General features: G+C 34.3%; 2 protein-coding genes and 1 non-coding gene across 6 annotated transcripts in view; 2 read left to right on the top strand and 1 right to left on the bottom strand.

Annotated features, from left to right (window-relative positions):
* Positions 1 to 17,674, top strand: part of Rad54b (RAD54 homolog B) — a 90,261-nt gene that overhangs the window by 34,269 nt on the left and 38,318 nt on the right. Inside the window, exon 1 of one of the 4 annotated variants that reach the window (XM_074068854.1) lies at positions 1,625 to 1,761. The exons of 2 other annotated variants lie outside the window; for them this stretch is intronic. The gene's annotated coding sequence lies outside the window, so the exon portion shown is untranslated. Of the gene's footprint in view, positions 1 to 1,624; positions 1,762 to 6,507; positions 6,647 to 17,674 lie in introns of those variants that run through there. One more of the 4 variants, XM_074068855.1, reaches the window with a different exon arrangement.
* Fsbp (fibrinogen silencer binding protein) lies at positions 865 to 11,736 on the top strand. The gene is made up of 2 exons (XM_020151730.2): positions 865 to 1,761; positions 6,332 to 11,736. The coding sequence occupies exons 1-2, from the start codon at positions 1,388 to 1,390 to the stop codon at positions 6,855 to 6,857; spliced, it is 900 nt and encodes a 299-aa protein (XP_020007319.1). The 5' UTR covers positions 865 to 1,387; the 3' UTR covers positions 6,858 to 11,736.
* Positions 4,902 to 5,033, bottom strand: LOC141422265 (small nucleolar RNA SNORA51). Its single transcript, XR_012446859.1, has one exon. It is a non-coding gene; the product is annotated as a small nucleolar RNA SNORA51 (small nucleolar RNA).

Here is a 17,674-nt window from a genome sequence, read left to right as displayed (position 1 = left end):
ACTGGAGTTGTGGCTGAAGTGGCAGAGTACTTGCTTTGTAAGCATTAAGCATCCATTTACCTCCAAACCACGTCATTATTCCTATGACTGAGTAATACTCCATTGTGTATATATACCACAATATTTTGATCCAGTCATCAGTTGTAGGGTACCTGGGGACTCTACCACTGAGTTTCATTCCTAGTCATTGGTTTTTTGAAATAGGGTCTTTCTAAGTAGCCCAGGCTGGCCTTGAACTTGCCATCCTCTTGCCTCAGACTTCTGAGTGCTGGGATTACAGACTTGTATTACCAAACCCAGCTTCAAGTATGTTTTGATACCTTTGGAGAAACATGTATATCATGAGAATATAGGTTTACTTTGCTCACATTATTATTTATAATATGTTTTCAGACTGAGATTAAATACGGGACCTGAAGGATTTACAAATGGCAAAATTAGGCTTTCCTTTCATAGTCCAGGTCGTGTGATTATAGCTAAGTAGAAAACCCTACTCCATTATAATAGCAAATGTGATTTTGTTTTGTGCACTCTTAGCTAAGACATGATTATGCTATTTCTCATCGTGAATAGTGATTTTTACACATGATAAAGCAGGCTAGTATATTTGCGTACATTATAGATAGAATAAGCCATTGCCTTAAAAACAATTTTTATTCAGTTTTAAGATTTAGTGTTCAACAATTTCTTCTTAAATAAAAAAAAAAATAAGTGCTCCTGTAGACTGTAAAATGAAGGAGAAGCTTAACTTTACTGTGGAGTCTGAGCTGGGTGTAACCTAACTAGCTAGAGGATATGCAATTCCTGATTGACAGCAGGACCAGCATTATGCAAATTTTATAAGGGAGAACACCCAGCTCAGAAACAGTGATTAGAGCTCTGTTAGAAATCACTACACTCACTACTCATGTCTTCTAGTTTTCGGTCTACTGAATTTGTAAACAAATAGCACAAAACAGTTCCTCTTTTGTTTTTATTAAAGTGATACTGCAATGCAGTTTCAGTCTATCAGCCAGGCATGCCTGTGAGGAAATTCGATAGTCTCACTAAATTAGCTAATTTTTAGCTGTGTTCCATGCTTATCTCTAGACCTTTGTGCATTAAATCCTATCTGGAGCTGTTCTCTTTATACACAAGTGTGTTTTGCTTTTGCCTTCCTGCCTTCTTCAGTGAGAAGCTTTATGTAGGTCAGGCTTGGCTTAAGCAGATTTCCTGAACCTGCGTCAGCTTAAGCTGGAGGAATTTTAATAAACCCTCCCCTGTAGGCGTGGGCCTAAATGAGGCTAGCCTAGTTAAGCCTGATCTTTTTCTGTTTGTGAAAAGAGCTGAGCAGAGCTGAAGGCTGCATGGTGGTTTCAGAAGCTGCCTACTGAATTTCAAAAGAACAATGGTAGGAAAGGCTAGATCTTCCAATTTTACCTTATCTGAAAAGCTTGATTTGCTAAAGCTTGTGAAGCCATATGTGAAAATTCTCGAAGAACACACTAATAAACATTCAGTAATAGTGGAAAAGAATAGATGTTGGGATATCATAGCAGTTAACTATAATGCAATTGGAGTAGACCGCCCTCCTCGAACAGCGCAGGGCCTACGCACCCTTTACAAAAGGCTCAAAGAATATGCCAAACAGGAGCTATTGCAGCAAAAAGAGGCCCAATCAGATTTTAAAAGCAATATTTCTGAGCCAACCAAGAAAGTTATGGAGATGATTCCCCAGATTTCCAGTTTTTGCCTGGTAAGAGACAGGAACCACATACAAAGGTAAGCTTTATTTTATTTTGTTGTGGAAAATTATGGCGCCTCCTATCTATTGGGCTTTGGCTTAGTTGTGGTAGAGATATGCATAGTAAGCATCCCCACCACGGGAGCACTGAATAGTGTCTTTGTTTTGCTTTCTTAAAAAAAGAAAAGTGAGGCTATAAGGAATTTTTCTGCAGCATTTGATTTAAGCCACTTTTTGCTGTCTTGTCCTCTCCTCTTACAGTTTCTAAAAGTAAAGGTTGGGGAAGAATAAATGAGATGAAATTTGTGACTTCAGTTCATAAACTTTTCAAACTGCAAAATTCAATTATTTAATTTGCTTCTGAGAGATACCTTTTTCTTATTTAAGATTATTTCATTGGATTTTTCAATTTCATATAAAATTTATATAAAGTTAGCAGTTCCAGGAAAAAGGAAACTGCTTTTTTATGAAATGTCACTGTATACATTTATTCAATATGCATTACACTAACAAGTGGAACTAAAGTCAATAATTAAGTCAACTTGTTAGTGACATGATTTTGTATATATGAACACAGGTTTATTTATTTTTCTAATATTTAAAATAGGTAAAATAGACACAACTAAAGGGAGTTAATACCTAATTAAGAGATTCAGATTAGTTAATAAAATGAAAAGTTTTTGTTTTTATTTATTAATGGTCTAGTTTCACTTTGATCTAGAGTTAGACAAAAAAGGGCAAACTTTCTCATACTACTTTGCAAGGATACCAAACTATGAGTTTTAATATACCCATAGAGCAACTGGGTTCTTTCAGGGTTAAAAAATAACTTGAGGGTTAAATTTGTGCTGTATGGAACTATTTGCCTAGGAAACTTCAAAACTGTTACCTTGCTACTAACTCACATTTTAACCCTTTGCAAAAGATAAAATGGCAGCTACATTCTTCTTCTGAACCACTTAGGGTAATTTAAACAAACTGTAGACTCCTTGTTAGTTGAAGGGCCTTTCAAACAAAGCTTTATACAATGTGCTTTCTTACTGGTAGGAGAGGCATTACATAAGCAAAATTACTGATTACCTGTGAAATCTCTTTGAAGTTAGGAAAGAAATAGAAGGAAAAACTTTTTTAGCTGAGCAGATCTGTTATTTTGGCAATTTATTAGAAAAATTTTTTTGAGCCTAGCTTCTTGTCATATATTGCTTCATTTTACTTTATAGCACAGTAAAAAAGTATCTCTAGTGGGAATTGCAGGTCATTGTTACACAGTGTGGATTAATTCTTGGGACTATTGGTTAAAATTTTCACTGTGATGACAAATGATGAGATTCTAATATGTTGACTGACCATTAATTGCTACAGAAAATTGTTGTATGCTGTGCTACTTATCTACAATTTCTACCACCCTCTAACCATAGAGAAAAATGGCTTTTGCATTACAGGTGTAACAGTATGCCTTTTGAGTATTAAATTTAGATTTTTATAATGTCAAAACAACACAAAGAAACTGTAGTTTTAGTTAGCTGTATATTTTATAAGTATAGTGAGTGTAGAAGAGAAATCATCTATAACTACGTATCTGTTTACTTTTTGACCATGTATGTATATATAAATGCTTCATATACACACAAAACTTTTTGAGACGCCAACATTTCTTTTATCAAAATCAGTTAACTGATTTATATTTTTCTATACCTTTTAAATAATACCAACTTTTTAGATTTTAAAGGGAAGAATACATAAAGTTTTTACCTGTTAGTATCTATACTGACATTTTAGCTACACTAGCTTATTTTAATATATTTTTATATTTAATGTGCTTATTCAGTGACATCACCTTCCATCTTTATTATCTCTGTTTATAATTCTATAATTTTAATTGTGTTTCTTCATAAATATAATTTAATCTCACCAAACTCTCCCCTCTTTATAAGGAAATATTATAGCTTGTATTATTTAACATATTTAAAAATATATACCTGTTTTGTAAGTTTATTTTTAAAATTCACATTGATTTATGTCATTATTTTTGCCTCTCTCTATTAATCAGATTATATTTTGTGGTTTTTGTAACCTCTTTGATCCTCTAAAATCAGATTCATAAATTTTAGAAGTCCTCTGTTTATCATTGTTGTGACCTTCCCTAAACTTGTTTTTTTACTTTAGGCTTTACTTGTAACATTTTAATTAAAATGGAATGGAATATTCCAGATACAAGCATACTTTTAACTTACATAGGAGTATAATGTCTTTGTTTATACTCTGCTATGCATACTAATTTGAAAAAGTAATTATGTAAGTTTTTTAAAATTAATTTTCATCTGTAATTTTGATCTTTTCCATTCCAGTTTTCAGTAGTGATGTTAATAGAAGCAAATCTTGTTAATTTGAATTACAATACAGTTCATTATTTTGCTTTTGGAAACCATAAAATGAAAATTAAAAGAACAAAACTGAAAGAATTTATATAATCTACAAATAGATTTTTTTACTATATATTATATGTATTGAGTTGTTTCTTTTGTGTCTTAGGCAAATATCTCATATTTCTAGCATGTCTTGCCATTTGTAAGTAACATGTGGGGAGTGAAAATTTTCATTACATTCTGCTTGGACCATTCCAGCATTTTAATCACTCACGTAGATGATTAATAGTATACTTATTTATAATTTACTAGTAAATATGTTAATAAATGGTAAGTAATGACCATACTTATCATTTATAAAATGTCCTCTAAATAATGTTAGCATATTTCCATGTGTTTTAATATTCTCGTTCCCATCTATAACTTTTATTTTTAAGTTAGGCAGAAGCATAATTAAGAAAAATCTTAAGAAGCAAGATGATAAATTAATAACTTCATGTTATACATGAAATTATTTATTTATTTATTGTGGTACTGGAGTTTGAACTTAGGCACTATACCATGAACCACTCTACCAGCCCTTTTTTGTGATAGGTTTTTTTGAGATAGGGTCTCACAAACTGTTTGCCCTGGGCTGGTTTTGAACTGCAATCTTCCTGATCTCTGCCTCCTGAGTAGCTAGGATTACAAGCGTGAGCCACTAGGGCCTGGCTCTAGGACCATTTTGAAGAGCGTTGATTGTCAAATTTTCTCTTAAGTATAAAGCACTATCTGTTTTTTAAAATCAGTCAATCTATCTATCTGTCTTTTCCCCATGTCTTCCCATTCACAATAAAGACCAGGCACAGGACCAGGACTGAGATGTATATGGGACAGGTTTACTTTGTCTCCTCTTTCTGTACAGTCAGTGTAAGAACACAGCCTGTGGTAAACATCAGGAGGCCATATGAAATTACTTTGAAAAAGTAGCAATTCAGGACTGGAACTGTGGCTTAAGTGGTAGGGCACCTGCCTTGCAAATGCAAAGCCCTGAGTTCAAACTCCAGTACTGCCAAAATAACCCCAAACCAAAAACAAACAAACAAACCCAGAATTTCAAGGTGCATTGTCAAAGTAAATATTATACCAAAGTTTGAATTAAGCTAAAATGATAGTTGTGTCTATGAGGAATGCATGTTTTATGGGAGTTAACTATGTTTAATAAACCTTCAGCATGTCTGTATTAGCTCTTTAAAAGCATTTCATTAAAATTATTTTAGTTGATCATTTGACATATAATGAACATCCACTAGGTTCTAAGTACAGTGCTGTCTTATGTTAGGTGCTAGTTATACACTGATGGATTAAAAACTCTTGCTCTTAGGAACGGCATTTGACCATGGTTCAAAGACTTACAGGTTTAGGACAGGTAAAGGCGGAGTGCTACTGATCTGAAACAGTATAAGTAGGATAAGTCCCTGATAGTTAGTCATACTTGAAACCACACCAAATTTTTATTGTTATTTGTTTGGGCAAATGCAGAAATCAGTACCTCCTATAGATAGCTTTCCACTGTTTTCCTGAAAGTCATAGGCCTTCATTGGTTTTAGGTCAATTCAAGAGAACAGAGGCAGGAGGTGTAGGACTAAGGTATGGAAATAGCAAAGCCCAGAATACATGAAATGACCCATTACAGCCATTTAAGAACCTCAAAGTTGTAGGATCAATTGGTGCCTCTTTGAGAGCATAAAGAGTGGATTTTCTTTTTTATCTACCTTATTAATCTTGTAATTTTCTATCTTATGAAGAACTTAATTTTAAAGTTAAAGGTAGAGGGCTAGGGATGTGCTCAGTAGTAGAAATCTTGCCTAGCATGCTCTAGACCCTGGGTTCAATCTCCAGGACCACAAAACAAAAGAAAATGAAATAGGATATTATTGAAATCCTCATTTTAGTCACTTTAATTTGTTATTCCCAGGGTTAAGCTTTTTTTGTTTCATAATTTTCTGTATAGTTTTGAAGCTTTCCATATATATTTGTCTGTTTTTTTCTTTTGACACAACATTTTAATGTGTTGCCTAGGCTATCCTGGAACTTGAGATCTTCCTGCTTTAGCTACCTGAGTGCTGGGATTACAGCTGTGCACTACTACACCTGCTCAAAGCTTTTTAATTTAATGGATATAGAATATGAAATTATGCTATAAATATACTCTTATTTTCATTTGGTTTACATTGTATAATGCTTTTTTTATGTGCTATAGTGCAAACTTGGATGAGGCTGCACAAGCTGGCACCAGTTCACTACCGGTGATGTTGGATCACCGTCCTGTTGCTATTACAGTGGAGGTGAAGCAAGAAGAAGACATTAAACCACCTCCTCCACTGGTTTCAAATCCTCCACACAGTGATACTTTAGAACAAAGAGAAGAACATGAATTAGTACATGTAATGGAAAGATCTTTGTCACCATCACTTTCCTCTGTTGATATGAGAATGACATCGTCTCCATCTTCTGTTCCAAGGAGAGATGATTTTTTTCGGCATGAGAGTGAAGAACACATTAGGTCACTATTAGGGTATGATCCCCAGATTCTGCAAATGTTAAAAGAAGAGCATCAGATAATTTTAGAAAATCAAAAAAATTTTGGATTATATGTTCAGGAGAAGAGGGATGGATTGAAAAGAAGGCAGCAGCTAGAGGAAGAGCTACTAAGAGCAAAAATTGAAGTGGAGAAGCTGAAAGCAATTCGCTTACGGCATGATTTACCTGAATATAATAGTCATTAAATGACTAATTTGGGAATATTCTGAGCAGAACACAGTTTTTGAAAAATGTTAATCTCTATTATGGAAAAATCTTTAGACATGATTTTCTTTTTCTTTCTCTTTTTATCTCCATATCTTTTTTTGGTGGTACTGGAATTTGAACTCAGGGCCTCATGCTTGGCAAGCACTCTCCCACTTGAGCCACACTCCTGGCCCTTTGTTTTGCTTTAGTTATTTTTCAGATAGGGCCTTGATTTTGCCTGGGTTCTGGCCTTGGACTGAGATCTTCCTACCTACACCTCCTGGATTATAGAGATTATAAATTGTACTACCATGCTAGTCTTGTGTGTTAAAGATGTGGGGGTCTTGCTAACTTTTTATTTAGGCTGGCCTTGAACCTCTAGCCTCCTATTTTCTGAGTAGCTGGGATTACCAGGAGTGGCTTTTTTTTTTCCAGTTTTTTTTTTTGAGACAGAATTTCTCTGTGTGTCTCTGGCTGGCCTCCAACTCTTGATCCTCCTGTTTTACCCTCCCAAGTGCTGGGATTGTAGGTGTGCATCACCATGTCTGACTTTCTCTTCTTTGATAGAATTTTCTAAATATTAAACTTTCTTTTTAGTTATTAAAGCTTACTGATTGGTTGGCATAGTAATTGTCATCTCCCAATTTTTTTCTAAGATGTTTAATTTTTGGCCTCATAAAGACCTTTTATTTTGATTATTAAAATATACACAAATATGTATACAAACGTGTTCTTTCAAGGTTTTTAGTTTTCGACATTTTTTGTTAGAACTTTGGAAAAAGTGATAAAGGTTTTTTTTTCAATGGTTTCTTTTTTTGTTTGTTTTTTTGATAAAGGGCCTCAAATTTGGCAGTGCTCATGATTCAGCCTCTTGAGTGCTAGGATTACAGGCTTGTGCCACCAGGCCTGGGTCAAAAGTTTTAAAGTCAGTTTGATTTAGAAACTATTCTAATAACAAGCTTATCTATCTGATATGGTTTTTTATGTTTTTGTCTTTTGAAGGAATTGAGTCCTCTGTTTTAGAAATGGAAGATATTTGGGAAATATTTCAGTTTAGAGGTGATAAAGTTGAGGTCTAGGGAGAACTCAATGATTTACTCGAGGTAACATAGCTATTTATGACAGAGCAAGGACCATTATTCAGTGTTTTTTTTTTTGTGTGTGTGAGTTTTAATTCTCTATTCTATGGAAGTAAAAATCCACCAAAATATTTCCAGATTTAAAATTAAAATTTATTTCATAAAAAATTTCTCTTAGGGCTGGAGATATAGCTCAGTGTAGAGTACCTGCCTAGACATGCCAGGGCCTGGGTTCCATCCCTAGCATAGTATAAGTAAACTTGCTTTTAAAGATTGTTAGGTTATGTAATCAGGGGAATTGTACCATTACCCTATCCTCTTCTCTTTTTTGTCCAGCAAAATGAGATATCTTACTGAAGCTGTAATATATTTTGACTGTGTGATTTAAAATTTATATTTAATTCATTTAAAGTATTTTATTCTGGGAAAGGTTTCTTTCACAGTGGAAATGAGAATAAAAACTGAAAATTTTACTGAGAATAAAAGCAAAAAAATCATGCTTATGTGTTTATAGTTTACAATATAATCTGTAGTCATGATTTCTGCAAATACTGCTATTTTAGCATCTGGAAATAAGACCTTTATTTTTAAAGCATACATATTTAATGTATGTTAAATCTTTAATATGTGTAAGGATTTTTCATTTTTTTTCTGTTTTGGAGAATTTCCATTTTTACTGGAATTTTGTTAAGGAAAGATTTTAGAATGGGGTGGGTGGAGTTTCAGAAATACTAGGGAGAAAGGGGTGTTTGAAGCCCTTTGAGGACATAGAGGATGGGATGAAGTGGATCAGGGTGTGCAGCTAGGTGACTTAAAGTGAGAGGGTGGAGAGCAGTTTTGGCTGTGGTAACCTGGACAGAGATCTTCATAGACTAACTGGGGTAGCTTTGGTTTGGCTTGAGCAGAAATTTTACGTGCAGGAATAAGCCAGATTATGTGAAAATTTCCAATTCCGAAATGTTTGCAAATTGTTAAAAATGTCTTTAAAATCCGGTACCGACATGGAAGTAGGTCTCATTCTGCCACTGAGCTTCCAGTTTGTGGATGGTGGACTAGAGCAATGGTTCTCTGAGTGTGAGTCCTGCACAGCAGCATCACTTGAGAACTTGTTGGAAATGTAAATCTGTTCCAGTTGAATCAGAAATTCTGGGGGAGGGTCTGGCAGTCTCTTATTATATGTCCTACAGAGATTCTGATGCTAGCTAAATTCTGAGAGCCAATGAAATAGAATATTTTAGAACTGAGCTTGGTGCTTAAATCATGCTAGATTCTTAAAAAATTGTTGTTGAAGAGTGAAGTAGGATGAAAGTGAACTGAAGGATATCAGTTTGGATGTTGGTTGGTGTCAGATTATGAGTTATAGTAAATGCTATTTTTAAGGAGTCAGACTTAACCTGAATGTACAATGGGATGCCATTGAAGGCTTTTTCCTTTATTGTGGAGATGATACGATTAGAGCTGTGATTTATTTAGGAAGTTACAGCATTTGGAGTAGTCATTGTAGTGAGAAAATTAAATTTAGGTTATGGCTATTGAAATAGAAAAAGTTAACAAAGTGAACTCTTATGGGTATTATGTTGGTCTATTGATTACTTAATTTCATTGATTGAATTTAAAATGCATATTGTACTTGCTATTAGTGTTAAATTTTTTATTATAAAAAGTCTTAGAGTATATGATATATCCTTTTGACAAATTTCTCTTTTAATCTGTGCTATAACTTTGAGTGTAATGAAACTTATTTCATGTAATATTTTAATAATTTGGTTCTAGTAAATACATCTTTACAAAAGAAAGCTTTAACTTTCTGAAATTATTAAAAGTGAATTACTGTATGAAATGTGATTCATATTATAATTTCAGCATGCTAAACTCAAAGTCAATAATGAATATTCAATTTGAGTGGTGACTTTGTAGCAAAATCAGTTTTCCAAAGTGTGTTTGTGGGATATTAATTCTGTGAAATGTATCTAGAAAATAGTTCTGCATTCAAAAAAGTAAGCATAGTCTTTTTTGATAGTTTGGTTCTAATATCAGTGTGGAAAATAAAAATTATGTACAAAATTGTTTTTGAAAATTCCCTTGGGCTGGAGTATAGCACCTGTCTAACAAGTGTGAAGCCCTGTGTTCAAACCTAGTATCACCGAAAAAGAAAAAAAAATTTTTTTCGTGGTGTTCATAAAATAACATAAGTATTACCTGTTATAATCAATCATATTCTTCTCTGGCATTGTTCAGGGTTACTATTTCTTTGGTTGTGTTGTGACACAGTTTGTTAGGAGTTAGGGGCTGTGTAGAATAAGAAACCTTATTTTTATGTATTTTTACTTTCATTTCAGTGAATTTACTGAAGCAGTTTTTCTGAGTCAGCCTTGTTTAATTTTCATTTGTAAAAGTTTAATTCTGCTCCATTCTCTAATCGCCTCCTCTGTGCAACTATGATTATCATAGTACGTTTTGGTATTGGAGGGTCTGTGGTTCTAAGAAACTGACATTGAGGAAATGCTCAGTGCAGAGTTCAGTGCTCTAAAATTATTCAAATTTCCCTGTACCATAGAAACAATAGGTATGAGCATCCTTAACTTGAAATTACACAGAGCAGGCTGCATTACTATCACAAAAAATTACTGTTTTACACATTAACTGCTCACTAAAAATGAGATCTTATTTCATGTTCTTTACTGCGAATACTGTGGATATTTGATTCATTTTTTCCATGCCACCACCCAACTTCTGCTGAAGTTTTTACTTTATCACTTAAATTAAGCACATTATATGCCCTTTTTGACTTTGGAGGATTACCATAACTTTTACCTTGCTTTTTGGAGGCAGATTTTCACAAAATTAAGGGAGGGGAAATAGAACCATGGTAACACAGGATTGACTGAGCTCTGCGTCAACTGAACTGCAGTTGACAGTTTTGACTATGCTTGGTCAAAACCATGTGTAATCCACGAATAAGGTGGACTTACTGTTATGAAAATTCCTGAATAAAACAAATTACTTCTTTGATCCTTTTGAAAGCTGTTTGTTATTTTGCCGAATGTCGTGTGGAAATTCTGAGCTAAAACTTTGTTTTTCTTTTTGATACTGAGACTTTTTGAGTTTAGGGATTGCTTGCCAACTTCATTAGCAGTTTTGGCTGAGGAGAGGTTTCACTGCAGGGAACATAGAGGAGGAAATTCTGCTGCCACCAGTGGAATATACACTGACGCTTCCAATCATCCTGCATACCACAGAGAATTGTTTGAGGCCATAGCTTTATCTACAAAATACAATGTCGGGGGAAACAGCGAAGAGTGATTTTATTTTTAGACTTGGTTCTGTAGAAGCATTTTAAATTTGAAAGATATGCTAAGTCATAAGATTATTTCATTCATTATTAGTAGTTTAGATAGCAGATGGGTTATTTTTGCTAGCTTCCTATCTTTCTCTTATCCATATAAGCTTAAATGGCCATGGCATTATTATTATAATATGGTTTTCTAAATTAGATATGATGTATAATGGCATCCTGAGAAAAGATTTCTTAAAATGTTAAAATTAAATCCCTATCTTTTTGTATAAGGAGCATCTTGGTGTTATTTCCTTTTTGAATTTCTCTATCCTGTTCCTTCTTTACTTATGTAAAAATGTTTAAAATATGAGTTATTTTTCCATGTGCCTTCTTGTAGAGTAATGTCACATTTTAAATAGTCATGTTTAAATATCTCAGTGCAATAAATTGTATTTAATGTATTGTTAATGATGGTGGTTAAATAAATGCCTTGTTAAAACATATCCTTTTAGTATAAAATAACATACTGATTTGTGTACTCTTTGTTGCCATAAGACAAAGAACTCAGTAAAATAGAGACGAAATTTTTTGATGAGGTGTAATTGAAATTTATTTACATGATTGTATTATAATTGATACCAAATATACCATACCTAAATATCATAATTTACCTTTTTCAAATGCTAGGATCCACAAATTCTCAAAATTAAATATTTGATGGTACATTTGATTGTTAGTACTTACATGATAATTAAATGAAACACGGGTACATACTTAACAAATACAAAAGTAAATGCTGTTTGTTTATTTTGTTGTTTTGGATTTTTTTATGAGACATGGTCTCTCTAGGTAGCCCAGGCTAGTCTTGAGTTTGTGCTCTTTCTGCCTCAGATTCCTGAGTGCTGGGATTGTGGGTGTGGGGGTGCAAACCTGTAAATCCCAGCACTTTGGAGAGTGATGCTGGAGGATTACAAATAATGAGTCCAGCCTGGGCTACATAGGGAGAACTCTGTCTCCAAAAAAAGTAAAAGAAAAATCCTAGATAAGTTTTGTCTCTTCTGGAATTTCATGTAATTGGAATCATAATATATGTTTCTACTTATCTTAATGTTTTAATATTCACTTATTTTTGACTATCAAAATATTATTTATTGCTAAATAGTATTCTGTTTATAGATATACCAGTTTATCTGTTTTTTTCTCTTGATAGATTTCTGAGTGATTTTGTTATGTACAAAGATTCTATTAATATTCTCATACAAGGTTTTTTTGTGAATGGAATGCTAGGTTAGGGAACACGTACACTTAACCTTTAAGAAACTACAGATCTTTTTGCAAAGTGGTTGTACAGTTTTACCCTTTATCAGCAACAGCATGTGAATTTTTTTTTAAATAAAGCTTTGCATGTTCAATTATTGGAATTTCAGAATTGAAATTGATGAATAACTTCTAATATTTAGATGAATTAAAAATCTTGAGCATATAACAGATATCTGGGAATATTGTAGTTTTTTGATTTTTTTCCATTTTAGCACTTATTGCATATACACTGTGGCATGTTATATTGAAGAAATATGAGAGCTCCTGCTCTTACACTTGGTAGTGTAAGGCCCTGAGTTCAAACCCCCCCAGTATTGCACATACAAAAATAAAAAGATGAAATGTATAGTCTCTACCATGTTCTTAAAATATCAATCTGACTTATCTTTTTTTTAATAATATACTCGCTTTATGAAATTGACATATACAATGGTTATTTCATAATTTTAATTTATACGTTTAAATTCTTTTTAAATTTTTTTTGGTGGTACTGGAGTTTGAACTCAGGGCCTTGTGCTTGCTAGGCAGACACTATCACTTGAGCCACTCCGCCAGCCCCTGAGAATCATCTTTAATACAAAGAAATATCTTCTGGGTTTATTTTACATAATATAATATTTGTACTTATTTTACATACAATTTTTTATTAGGTAAAGAAAACTAGATGATTATCAGTTTGAAGAGATTTGTATTTTTTTTTTTCAGTAGTGGGGTTTGAACTGAGGGCTTACACCTTGAGCCACTCCACCAGCTCTTTTTGTGATGGATGTTTTTGAGATAGGGTCTCACAGATTATTTGCCTAGGCTGGCTTTGAATTGATCCTTCTGATCTCTGCCTCTTGAGTAGTTAGGATTACAGGTGTGAGTCACCAGCGCCCAGTGAGATTTGTATTTTTTAGTGTAATAAAAACTTTCAATCTTAAATTTATATTTCCTGTCCATGTTAATGCATATTTAAAATTCTAGTAGGGTTTTTCTTTTTTGGTGGGACTGGGGTTTGAACTCAGGGCTTCACACCTGGAAAGCAGGTACTCTACGACTTGAGCCACACTTTCAGTCCATTTTGCTCTGGCTATTTTGGAGGAGGGGTGTCTCAGGAACTATTTGCCTGGGCTGACCTTGAACTGCAATCCTCCTGATCTCAGCCTCGTTCCAAGTAGCTGGGATTACAGCTGGTGCCCAGCTGAAAGCTAATGTTAAGATAATTTTATCTTCATTAAGTATTATCAAAATGTACCCAGAGTCAAAAATGGCAGTTTTGAAAAATACTTATTGTCTGGGAATATGTTGAGCAAAATCAAAACAGACTGTTCCTCTACAAACAAACTGTAGTTCAGTGAGGAAGGCTGACATTAAATAATTTATCAGATAATTAATTGTTGAGATAAAAAAGAGATAATAGAGAAACTTGATCTAATTTGGCAATCAGGGAAATTTAACCAATACAGGGGTGAGTAAAAGTTAAGAATGTTGGAGGAGGAGAAGTAAAAGGCTCTATGGCAGTAAGTAACATGCTTTCTTCAAGATTAATGGATTGTAAGCAAGAGGGATACATGATCAGTTTTACATTGAAAAATAGGTAGCTGTACTTAATGCGACATGCACTTTTAGAGAATAGAGGTAGCTTAGTAGACCTGTTGGGAAGATTCTGCTAGAAATCCTTGTCAGGTAGTTGGAAGTAAGGGGAGACAATGGAGAAGGCAAACAGTAGATAACTTTTTTTTTTTTTTTAGTACTGGGGCTCGAAGTCAGGGGCCTTGAGCTTGCTAAGCAGGCGCTCTACCACTTGATTGAGCCACTCCAACCAGTGATAGCTTTGAGAATCATGTGTGGGATAGAAGTGTCTGGATTATGTGGTTGATTGGTTGTGGGATTGAGAAAGTGGAGAGTGTTAAGCATGATTTCCAATTTTCTAACTTGAACAAGGATACGGCACAGGAAATCTTTAAGGAGATGCAGTTTTTGGAGAGAAGATAAGTGAGCATGACCAGTTTGAGATGTTTGCTGGACATTTATGGAGACAATTATATATACAGGTAGCAAGATCTGAAGCTGTGGTCTTGAGGAAAAAAAATCTATATGAATGGTATCGAGGCCATAAGAATGAATTAACTAATTTAATGTACACAGTGAGAATAGAAGAGTGCTCTTAAGAGCTCCCATAAATAAAGGTAGGAAAAAGAAGTTTGAACTGCAAAGATGTCCAAGAAGCAGCCAAAGAGGAGGGAAATTTGAAGGGTGTTAAAAAGCTACAAAAACAGTTCAGTATTTCAAGGAGGAAATGATCAACACTGTTTCGTGTTTTTGAGAACTTTGTTCAGAACTAGAAAATAGAATGTGGGTTTATTGATAGGTAACAAAACTGCCTTTAACAAAGGAGTTTTAGGGGAAGACTATACTGAAAGTCAGATTAGAGTAGTTGAAGAATGGGAATTTGAAGAAATGGAGGCAGTAATGGATGTTTAACTATTTGAAGTAGACACAGTGGGGCTATACAACTTTTTCTGGTATTAAAACTCTTTTGGGCTGGAGGTGTGGCTCAAGTGGTAAAGTGCCAGCTTAGCAAGTGAGAGACCCTGATTTCAAACACCAGTACTACCCCAAACCCCATAAACAAACCCACCTCTCCAAAAAACAAAAACCCCTTCCCCAAAGAAAACCCAAATAAACCAAGCTTCTCTATACATGTGATTTTGTTTCTTCCTGAAATGTTATGGGAGATTTGTGTAGGAATGAAAGAAAGCCTCCACTCAACCCTGCTGGCTTAGGTGGTTAACAAGAGGGAAGGTAGGTGTTAAGGGTGCTTGTTAGAGGTAGGAAAGTTTATTAAGGGAAAGAATGAAAGCTCCCACAGGAAGGGAGGGAGGGATCTGGAGTGCGCTGCAAAGAAGTGAAGTGGTTGAGGTTTTTATCCATTTTCTCCAGGGCTTGCACAATCTATGCCAGTTAGGTGTGCAGAAAGCACAGGCTGTGCCTGTAAAGTTCTGACTGGTTGTGCACTGATTTTCATATTGTCCTTATTCTGGTTTGTTTTTTTCTTTCCATCCTTTAAGGGCAATATCCTTTTCCATGATTTACATGGAGTTTTTCAAGTGGGAAATCAAAGAGTTAAGAGCTTCATATTGGCCTAAAACAATGCACTAATTACCCCTGTTCACTTCCCATTTTCTCTTATTTTTGTTTTTTTAAGTTTTGTTTCACTCTTTCATTAAAACATGCTGATTAATTGATATATAGTACAGTGTTTGGATTTCTAGATAGTGAGTAGGTTTATTTCAACCTGACAAATGTTTCATGTTGGCAAAATGTATTTTTCTTTTTTTGTGGAGGAAGGAGGCAGTGAGAAAATAGGGAGGAGTGTTTAAATTACCTGCACTTAACTTAAAATTACCATTCCTTACTTGAATATCTTAGTAACTCCTATAAGGAAGATATTAAATGGACTTGTATACTACTTAGAAATATTTTAGTAGCATTTTATGAATTAAAATTTAAGTTTTAAATTTTTCATTAACTTTGACAATTTCTTACTAATTTCTCTTTTATGCCTATTTTCTACTTAAAACATTTAAGTGAAAATTTGAAATAAGTAGTGATTGAGAGCTATACTGTTTGGACAATATGTTGGCAGAATGAATGTTGAGGATTTTCTGATCAGATTAAAAATTCAGTTTAAAGAAGGCTGGGTGTGATGGCTCACTTCTAATTTCAGCTCCTTGGGGTGCAGATCAGGAGGGTCAAAGTTCAAGACTAGTCAGGGCAAAAAAAGTTATCGAGACCACATGTCAACGAATAAGCTGAGCATGGTATGTGCCTGTGATCCCAGTTACTGGGAGGCATAGTTAAGAGGATGGTGTTCTGTGGTTGGTCCCATGCAAAAACTCCAGACCTTACCTGAGAAATAGCTACAGCAAAAAGGGCTAGTGGCATGGGTGAAGTGGTAGAGTGCCTTCCTACACATACAAGGTCCTGAGTTCAAACCCTAGTACTGCAAAAAATAAAATAGTTCAAAGAAATGAAAATCTTTTCTCTCTCTCTCGTTTAACTTCAGGTATATTCTTTAAGAATAATATGAAATTAGAGGAGTCAAGTAAAGAGAAAATGAGATATTTAAAAATGTCTCATTACCAATAATAAATTTCTAATTATGTTAAAGAGATACCATTTTTACCAATTAAACTGGTAAACATGAATACTCACAAAAAAGTTCATAAAAGCTTATTTATGACAGGCAAAAGCTGGAATCAGCTCAACTGTCTTTTCAATTCCATACAATGATAAAGAAACTGTTGCTATAGGTGACAAATTGGGATGGATCTTGATGACATTATTCTGAGTGGGAGAAACCAGTCTTAAAAGCTTGTATGCTATATGATCCCATTCATTTGACATTCTCAGACAAAACTGTATCTGTGGAAAACAGGTCAGTAGTTTCTGGGGGCTCTGGGTGGGTGAGTATGTAGTTGAGGGAGTATTTGGGGGTGAAAGAATTCTATATCCTGATTGTGGTGGTGGTTACATCAATCGGAACATGTGCTAAGATTCATAGAACTGTGCATTAAGAGGAAAAGCTGGTTTTGCTGTATGAAAATATTAACTAAAAATCAAAAACGGATATAGATGATATACTGTGCTGATGTAGGTACAGTGAACTGAGCATTCTTGGTTTGTGGGAATTTTGTAAGTACAGTGTTTTTTTTGAGACACATTTGGCAGTTTAAATCAGGAGTGTGAAAATCTTTAAATCCATTGGAGCAGTAGTTTCATTTCTAGGGCTTTATTTTGAGGAAATAGAACTAACTGTGCACGGGATTGGGAATAATAATGACAACTGAAAAATGTCCAATAGTAGGGACTAATTAAATTATGAAACTTCCTTCCCATAGAATTTTATGCAGAAATGTAATCTAATACATAAAAAGAGGAGAGTAAACATTCTGTACCATTTTTTATAAACTGCTATATACAAAGAAGTAACTGAAAATTATCTTTTATCTGCACACTTAGTATGAAAGGAAGGTCAGGAAACTGGGGATCTGTACTTAAGTCTTGCATCTTGGTTACTGCTCAGGGTCACAGCAGTGAATCTTTTCAGGGATTGGTAAATGTCCATTTGGATATGCATTTTAGACAGTATGTA

Source organism: Castor canadensis, chromosome 3 (genome assembly GCF_047511655.1).
Source record: "Castor canadensis chromosome 3, mCasCan1.hap1v2, whole genome shotgun sequence".
NCBI lineage: Eukaryota > Metazoa > Chordata > Mammalia > Rodentia > Castoridae > Castor > Castor canadensis.
The sequence above is the reverse complement of the archived record's forward strand: the minus strand, read 5'-3'. Positions and strand labels throughout refer to the sequence as shown.

What these genes read in the sequence shown, in the direction of transcription:
- Fsbp (XM_020151730.2), top strand. Translation starts at nt 1,388, where the DNA reads ATGGTAGGAAAGGCTAGATCTTCCAATTTTACCTTATCTGAAAAGCTT. An exon ending in GACAGGAACCACATACAAAG is followed by an intron (nt 1,762 to 6,331) that starts GTAAGCTTTATT and finishes TATGTGCTATAG; the next exon opens with TGCAAACTTGGATGAGGCTG.